This window comes from Styela clava, chromosome 12 (genome assembly GCF_964204865.1).
Source record: "Styela clava chromosome 12, kaStyClav1.hap1.2, whole genome shotgun sequence".
NCBI classification, from domain to species: Eukaryota; Metazoa; Chordata; class Ascidiacea; order Stolidobranchia; family Styelidae; genus Styela; species Styela clava.
The window spans coordinates 10,736,602-10,746,167 of record NC_135261.1 but is presented as its reverse complement, the minus strand read 5'-3'; the positions used below and the strand labels follow the sequence as shown (position 1 = coordinate 10,746,167).

At 34.4% G+C, this 9,566-nt stretch overlaps 1 protein-coding gene across 1 annotated transcript; it reads right to left on the bottom strand.

Annotated features, from left to right (window-relative positions):
- Positions 1-832: 832 nt before the first annotated feature.
- LOC120329611 (crystal protein-like) lies at positions 833-7,689 on the bottom strand. The gene is made up of 11 exons (XM_039396321.2): positions 7,497-7,689; positions 7,219-7,339; positions 6,702-6,828; positions 6,098-6,305; positions 5,186-5,319; positions 4,717-4,925; positions 4,234-4,498; positions 3,533-3,690; positions 2,977-3,138; positions 2,491-2,639; positions 833-2,138 (listed from the first exon to the last, which is right to left on the bottom strand). The coding sequence occupies exons 1-11, from the start codon at positions 7,627-7,629 to the stop codon at positions 1,882-1,884; spliced, it is 1,923 nt and encodes a 640-aa protein (XP_039252255.2). The 5' UTR covers positions 7,630-7,689; the 3' UTR covers positions 833-1,881.
- Between the last annotated feature and the right edge of the window lie 1,877 nt (positions 7,690-9,566).

Below are 9,566 nucleotides of genomic sequence, written 5' to 3'. Positions count from 1 at the left end.
TATTTCTACGCAAATAATCGAAAAGTTTTGCTGGATACGTGCGTTACTGCTAATGATGGCAATAAAACAGGGTGTTATTACTCGTTCCATGCTTCAGAATTGGAATACGTCTTTCGTACTTACGAAGAAGTTCGGTAAGTGTCCTATAGTCTACTATGTTAATATTAATGTATGCATGCGATAAAGTAGTCGTAATTATTTTCTATACTCACCGTCACCGACCGGAAACAGCGTTGTAGATGTCGTTTCTTAAAGTCAAGTCAAGTTTATTTTTCCAACCAATAAAAAAATTTGTACAAAAAGTACGAGAAAATTATATTCCCAGTTTTACAGAGGAATGAGCACCTAGGTTCTACTATCTAATTTAACATATTGGGAATTTTAGAGTTTCAAAATTACTGTCATTGATGTTGAGTGCCATACGAATTTTGCGATTTATCTACCAACTAATATCGATTACTATAGATATTAGTGTCTCTCAATGAGCTATTAAACCAACGAATGACCGGGGGATCCATTTTGAAATTTTAAGAACTGCCGACTTCCCTGCTAAAGATGAATTAGTTGCAGATCAATTTAGTGCATTTTGGGGTAGTTTCTCCAGAACCGGAAATCCTTCAAATGACTCGATGAAATATAATGATAGTTTTTCCTTCTGGCCCGAATTCAAATACAGTACAGGTGAGAAAAGACGTAAATTTTTGCATAGTATATTTTCAATCAAAATCTTGTGCATCTATCTTATAGATATTTATTTATATATAATATGGTTTTAATACGCTAATAGCTTGTTGAGAAAACAAATAATTTTTATAGACTTCTTCAAATGAATATGCTACATTTTGCAGACTGGAATTACCTGCTTATAAATACAGCGAGCGAGGTGAAACAAAAATACAAAGAAAGTATTTGTAATTTTTGGGATGAAACTGGCTACGTGCACAGAAAAACTGCTGAATTTACCACTGGGTCGATGTCGATCACAAGTGGTCAACAGTTTACTACAGACGCCGGGGTACTTATCCAAGTAAACATTTGGCAAGTTATTATCAGTGCATTAATCTCAATTATTGGTTCCAAATTCTAAGTGCTCGTGATTTTCAACACGCCAAAATATGATGCTAGTATGACGTAATGCTTTGTAAATAGATCACTGAATTTTTTAAACGATTTTGTTTACATGCCAAAACATATTTTATTAGAATAATTATAGATGAACCACTATTTACATTTTATATCAACAGTTTTCGACCTCATCAGAAAGCGCTTCTGCTGACAATAAACTAATTAAATAAAAAAACGAATTTAACACTAGTAGTCTTAAAATACTGTTATATTTCTGGCTCTTTCGTTATCGATATAAGTCGAAACTTACAACAGAAAACAGATTCAATTAACACTGTTTTGCCGAAAGTACAGTTATTCTATTGTGTCGCAGCCCGTAAATGAAAATATATGCACGATTCGGTTTCAGAATTTTTTTTGCTATTAAATCAAGTTCTGACAGAAGCATTTACAGGGTCATCAAAAAAATTCTTGAGATTATCTTGTTAGTACAGTGATTTATATTATGTAAAATAAAGTACAAAACATTTGATTCTGAACAAGTTTGGGAAATGTTCTTGGATACTGAAGAAGTAATGTACTTTGAATGGTCAGAAGCGCTACTTTTCTTTTTCTAATGTATATTAGAAATCGCCACACTACACTTTTAATTGCAAAATAGAATCTTGCATATTCAGCTGCAATACTTGTTTATGAGGCGAGGTATGACAACCACGCTGATAAAACAGGTTGCTTATAAAAATCAACGCTCGTATGAATATTTCCTAAAAGAAAAATGACTGTCTATTTCTGACTCAAAACGGATAATTTGTAATTCTATACATTGAAGTACAAAAACAAAAATGAAGCAATCAACAACAATTTGTGCATTATTTTACCATTTTCGCCACTACTGGTAGTCGGGGCAGATGGTGATGTTGATGCTACTTCGGTAGCGTTTGGTATTTCAGAACCCTCATCTTTTACACCATACTTAATGCTGTCCCAGAAGTCGCAAATCTCTTCCAAATACTCATTTTGTATAGTGCTTCTGGGGGCTTGTATCATAAGGTGCAGCCAGCTCTTACTCGGATCTGTATTATTTCAATAATCATAAATTATTTAAACTACAAATCAAATGCTTTACCTAAAATTTGTGTAATGCAGAGCCTTGGTTTCCAGAGTATGTAACTTTTACATACTCTAAAACTCAAAACACAACAACAACTGAACGCAACCATGTTTTAGCTAAGTAAAATTGCCAGGTATGCTTATACATGTGAGCTATTTAAGTTAGTTACGTCGTATGTTTTAGATTTAGAAGATATTTTTATGCTCTGTGATATCTTCGCAAATATATATATTTATATATATATATGTAAACTTCAATCCGTGAATTTTGCTGAATTTATGACCCTTTTTTTATTATTTCTTTCTTATACGCACCCTTGTCATTTTTATATTCTGGCCAAATCGGTAAATCGTCAATATAGGTATTCAACTTAGATGAAGGATTCCCGGTGTGGGCAAAGTTTCCCCAATAAGTACTATACAGGTTTTCAATCAGCAAATCATCAGCAGTGTAGTTGTCGTTTCTAAATAAAAATTGCATTTCAGGAAACCTTAAAACACAAACAGTAAATTCAAAGTGTATTTTGTGTAATAATATATCTCTAAATTGTCGATATTCTGTAAGATATTCCATATTGCAAAATTGTGTTGGATACGGATGTATTCACAAAAAAATGTTGCGTTTCTATTTCAATTCGTGAGAGATGCATCCTTGTGAAAATTAGGTCTAGACTTTCGGCCCACGTTTTTAACAGGAAGTTTCTGGTGAGACCACTGACGTGAAATGGCATGTCTGCAAACTTGATGTACATTCAAAATCCCATCCGTTCCACACGATAGATCGTAATCATTTCCACCTACCGAACTTTTTCGAACGTCCTGAATATGTATTCAATCTCGCTTGCATGGAAGGCAAAGTAGCACTTTGATTTATTTCCATCTCTTGCAAAGCATTGATCATCAAGTATTTTACGGTCATTCACATAAAAATAAACTGAGGAAGATGTGGTGTTGGACGCTAGTCTGAAATTACATGATATATATACTATATATAATATAGTATGAATATATAAAAAAGATAAATTAATTGAATCATGGAGTGAGGCAGTAATTGAAGAAGCTATATTGACAGACATGTACCTCAAAGTATGAAAAACGTCTTAAATATTCTGCTAAATTCATTTATTATTTTGAATCGACAGTACGACTGATCGCAAGAATTAAACGTGCAAATGAATACTGGAGTTGAGTATTGATTTTGACACCGATTGAATCCCAAGATGAAGAAATCAGCTAAAATGAAATAAATTGACACGAGTGGTTTTAATATAAAATTGTTGTGTCATCGTTGTTTCTTTAGCATGAACTGCAGATATTTCTGTACCAAATGTATCACAATCACGAATAACCGGATTACCTTGCCAATAATCTGCTGGGGCAATTGAAATAATAGTGAGAGTATATTTTCCAAAATATCTTATTCATGTCATCGGCTTCATCCAAATTATACGTAGTTGCGTATTTTTCTCCAATTTTGCTTGCTGTTTCCTCGTCGAACCACGGTTTCATAAAATCCTGTGGGGTAAAGCAACACCCGTGAACAAAAAGATTGAAATTGAAAACAATATTATTGTAATTTTAAAATCGACTACTGTCTTCAAGAATATATCTGTGCCTATTTAAATTTCAACGAAATATCAGCTTGCTTCTGCATAAGGGTCCTGGTAAATAACAATCATAAATCAACCAATGGTCACACGGTTCAGCAATGTTGGTGAACGTAATCATCAACCCCACTCACCCTCCCAATTTCTCTATTTACCCAACTCTACCTTCTTTATCGCCTATTGAAGATTTATTTTAAAAAGTGTGAGGTTTTTACATATATATATATATATATATAGGATTCGTGTGTAACTTTTGTCATCAATAAATATACCTACTCAAATCCTTCTAATATTCACCGGGACTAGATAATGAATAACATTCCCTAACATCCTCTCCGAGCGTAATGTCACTGTGATGGCCCTAATGGCCTGGTCACACTACTCATTTTAGTTAGGCATTTAATGGAATCATGTCTTAATATATTTATATATGTTAATAATTTATACTTACAAAAAAAGTTTCCACATCCATTACGAAACCATATGGGTAGCTATATTCAATATTTTCAAATTCTTGCGTACTAACTCCTATAATCATGTGTTTATCACTGTTCCATTTGCCATCACGATATAGAGCTACCGGTTGATCGGCAAACTCGACTCCGTCCACCACAGGCTGATACGCTTCAGACAAATATAGGCCAATTCCTTCGTCCTTGTAAGTCATTGTCTCGACCTCACTTGTTTTCTCCACGATAGCTTCTGCTGTAGAATCTCTGCAACAAATGTTAATTTTTTTTATATATTTTAACTTTGCAATATTTTCTAAACACGGGAACACGCAACACTGGTATTTACAAAACGGGTGACGAAATGAACATGACCTGTATACCAACAATAAAATATGATTTGTATCACGTTTGAATTTTCACACCAAAAGCGGAGAGATACTTAAAATTATCAAGAAACTTTGTTAGTTTGTGTTTCAACTCACATCAAACATTTTCTTCGATTTCCGTTGCAACCGAGCTTTTGTAAAAGTTTATCCGTTACACGTGAGGCAATCTCCATTGTTGGAGCATAAAACGACATGATTGCTGGATTGCTTTGTTGAATAGAGTTGCTAAACAGATTTCTACTAACGTTAGAGAGTGTATGAAACATCACAGACTGTGCACCAGCGCTGTTACCGAATATTGTCACCTGTTAAAGTATTAACGAAGTAAATACTTAAAGCTCATCGCTAACGGCAGTATCTGACAGACCAATCTAAACAAAAAAGTGAGGTTGCATGATCAATTAAGTAAAATAAAATAACAATCAAGCTACATGGTAAAATAAGTAAATGAAAAAAATGGCACTTCGCAAACAGCTAATTTCTAATATTATACGTTATGTATTTTTCAATTATTGTTATTTAGGACAATTTCTGTTTTCTATCATGTTTTTTCAGCTTAATTCACCTTCTCTTTATCTCCTCCGAAGTTTTCTATATTATCTTGAACCCATCTCATAGCAAGTTGTTGATCTTTCAGTCCTTGATTTCCCAACAAATCGGATTCTTCTTTCTGATGATGAACAAGAAATCCAAATGGACCTGAAGTATGTAATGTGTTTAAAGTGGATAGTAAAACAGTAGAAAGTAGACAAAAATATGCATATTGGTAAAAAGCACCATCGTTCTATTGTAACGAGGCAATCATTATTTATACTTATCGATTTTAATCGGTAAGTATGTTGATAGGTATTTGTCTGTCTGTTTGTTTGTCTGTTAGATGCACGCGATATCTCACGAAAGCGAGATTGAATCTGCTCCAGATTTTGCATGTGCATTCATCATATGTCGTACCCGAAGCCTATTGATTTTGGATGAATTTTGTCGTATAATTAGCGAGTTATTAATTAATTAGTGATGGAACGATGGGACACAAGGTGTCACTATGGAGTAAGAGCGCGGTTTTGGGGGATCCCTTAACTTTCGATCGAGAAGTCTTCGGTCTCTGACCGATATTCTCGTTTTTACTTCATAACATTTTAAATCTTTCAAAAGCTAGGCGCGACAGTAACATTATGTACTTATTCTGCCAAACATGAAACATTGCTGAATTTTATACTTTTGAGCTTGGTCAGGATTATGTTAACCAGTAACCAGTATTGATACATAATCATGAAACATCATCATATTTAGAATAGTGATGAGGACGCCAAACTTTAACGTCATAAGGTGTGAGTCGCCATCCGGAAAGACGTGTCAGAGATAGTATGTGCGTAGCAGAAATGTGAGAAATGCATGCATAAATACCAATAGCCAATAGGTAACGTGATACGTGATTACAGATAGTTTCGGAATGGAGTTTAAGAAACAAAACACCTACCTAACCGGTAATTGATTGTTACAACAATGGTATTCGTGGCATTCGCAAGACCAACAGCATTGTGACGAGGTTGGTTGCCGGAGTGAGCTTTAAATGATCCACCATGAATAAAAAATAGAACCGGAAGTCGTTTACTTGTAGAAATGGTAGTATCAAAGGTAATGGCGGACGGCACAAAGACGTTGAGAATCAAGCAATCTTCACTCAACTGTGTGATAAAAACAGTCGAGAGTTAACAAATATTGAGTTCCTCATGGCAAAATTGTTGGTGTAAATTTAATAAAAATATATATATTGTGTATTGACACCTTTTTTATTTCCTCATTCCGATACGCCATTTTTGAAGTTTTGGAAATTTATATTTCGTATAAGGGTATAACGAACATAAATAAACTATTAGCTTTAATTAAACTTATTTTCTAGAAGTTTTTTGGACCAGCATGAATTTTACTTTGAGTAAATTATCGACTGTGTATCAGTGTACAACGTTTGAACAAGCTATACACACTAATTGCTATATGTTCAGTGGTACATTACAAATTAACACATCAAATGTCTTTCGTTTGAAAAAGTTTGTTGAATTTTATCATTGAATTTTACTTACATGAGTAGGACAATGACCATCGGCTATGAGAGATTCGTAGCTTTTGGATTGGAAACATTGTAGAAAATGATTCTTGGTGGCATTTATGTTTCCCAATGGTGTTAAAATTGGTTTAGGTGGTTGAAATCTAGTAACGCAAGATGATTTTATATTTTATAAATTGAAGTTGCGCAAAAAATGCTCAGAAATATTATCGAAACGGTGTGGGAATTATGATAAAAAATGAATATTTTTGGAAATGTTGCGGAAGCTTTACCGTCAGCACAAATAGATTAATATTTTGTTCACACGAAATATTGAATTTGCTCCCGAAGTATGCGCACCGAGATGTCGCATAACCTGAACCCTAACCTTGTACACAATCTGAGTTCAGGTTGTGCGCCATCTTGGTGCGCATACTTCGGGAGGTCCGAATTTATATATAATACGCTATATACGTTATACTATATTATAGTATTTGATATATATATATAAGTATTACTTCTGCCTATCTGTTACTAGATTTCTAAATTGTTACCTCAAATCGCCAACCGGTGGTTGAGCATAAGGTATGCCCCAGAATACATGCGATTTTAACGTTGTCACGCCGGTTACAAATCCTGATGTCGTATTTACTTGTGCATATCCCACGGGATCATCTGTTCAAATAAGATTTGCAGCATTGTTCGATATAATACTTTCTAATCTAATTAAAGAACGCGTGCGCGTGATGGCCAGAAGGTTAAATCCACGGCGTTTGGCCAAATTCGTGGAAAAATTCAAAACTATGAACAAATGTTATCACAAAAGATTTACCGGTTTCACAAATGTAAGCAAAGTGTTGATCTGCCCGCTCATCTTCATGGCTGTATCCGAAGAGTAAAATCAATAGACATACTGTAGGTATTTTGTTCATATTAGCATCAACTGTACGCGAAAAACTACACATAAAAAATGACTTTCAAAAGTCTATTGAAATGTTAATTATCTCTGAAACATTAAGTCACAAAATCCCTAATTAGTTAAGCGGCTTCAAATTGTACCATCTAGTTGCACTCGCAGTCAATAAAATCAATACATTCAACCTTTGAAATTGTGAACTGCCCTAAGCTCAGCTTTCTTTCTTATAGATCTTAATACGTGCAGTTTTATTTCAATTGAATGACGAATACGCGAACGCTGCGGAAACGAGGCGAAACCTCATAAACTTTCAAAGTTGACGTGACGAATTATCTCGTGCAACTTGTATGTAACCATATTAAATCGCCCAAACGAGTCAATAGCCCAAGGGCCAACCATACAAAACACACGGCTACGATGTCATTTAGGTTTTACTGAAGAAATTGACCAATCCTGTTTCAACATTGTGGAGTGTATTTTAAGTATTTACCACACTTTAAACTTTATACTATCAGAAAAGTTAATATATAATTTTTGTCCTTCCAGTATTGGAATAATGATCACAGATTCATAAAATATCGATAAAATACTATCCTAGTCATTCTTAATACTGATAAACGCCTCAATAAATCGGCAAATTACTTCATCTCTTTACAAATTCATTCACGATGTCTGTAGCGTATAGCAGCTGTTGCTGTTAAATGCAGAGGGGTTTTATATATCTGATTCAAATACATCCGTACCCAACACAATGTTGTAGTATGACATATCTCACAAAATATCGACAATGTAGAGATATATTATTGCACAAAACACACTTTGATTTTACTGTTCGTATTTCAAGGTTTTCTCAAATGCTATTCCTCTTCAAAACGACAACTACACTGCTAATGATTCGCTGAAAACCTTATTGGGGAAACTTTGCTCGCATCGTGTTGGAGATTTGGACTAGAGTTCTAGCGTTTCGATTTTAGCGTACTGTAGACTCCAAACCTTGTGCTTGGCGCAAACAGCAATACCTTGATACGATCTTAGTTGAACCTTGCAAAATCCCTCCCCGTTCCACAATCTCATATAATTTTTAAACTTATATTGAAAAGGTTCCATCCACAGCACTTTAAATGTCAATGTTGAAAGTTAATCACCAAGTAGCAAATCGAGAAATAATGACAGTAAACATATAGGTAACTTGCAGGTGTAAATAACGTCTTGAGAAAAAATACAGAACGTCCAAACCGGGGTAATCGGTTTTACAAAGGTGAACAACCTAAATCACAATTGGGATAGATAACTTAACTGCGAATAAATAACAATAAAGAATATTCGGTGGAGCAATAATTCCTATTCAAGTCATAAATATATAACTAATCTAAATGAAATAGTCCTAACAACTAAGCAAAGTCTAACTGTCATAGTAACTAAATTAAGCTATACGAAACCTACTGCATTACAACCATAATCTAAGAATTACAGTTACAGTCAGCAAAACACGTCTCGATAATCAAAGATGCGTGCAGACATCGACAAGTCTAGAACGGCTCGATGTGACATCACAAAAGGGTACGCGTAAATAAAATCGAGCAACAAGATTGCGACACTATAATGTAAACCAGGGCTTCCCAAACTTTTGAGCCTGCGGCCCCTTTTAATATATATTAAAATTTTTCGCGGCTCTTGTCAACGTTAAATAATGCCGAACAGTTCGAATTATGCATTTTTGATGTTTTATTGGCACAGCTAATTCTCAACTTTAACATGTCTACTCAATAACAAAAACAAGCACATTATTTATTCAGATTAACGTTTTTCAATTATTCAGTGTAATGGGTTCGAATGCTTATGCATAGCAAGGCTCAATGTATGTTTATACAGGCCTAAATTATGAATTACGATGTCTGGCTACCGACGGCATGGTCCTTATCTCGAATTGTTCACTCTGATTGATCAAACTTAGCATAAGGCAGCATTTTGTGCGACGCCAAATTA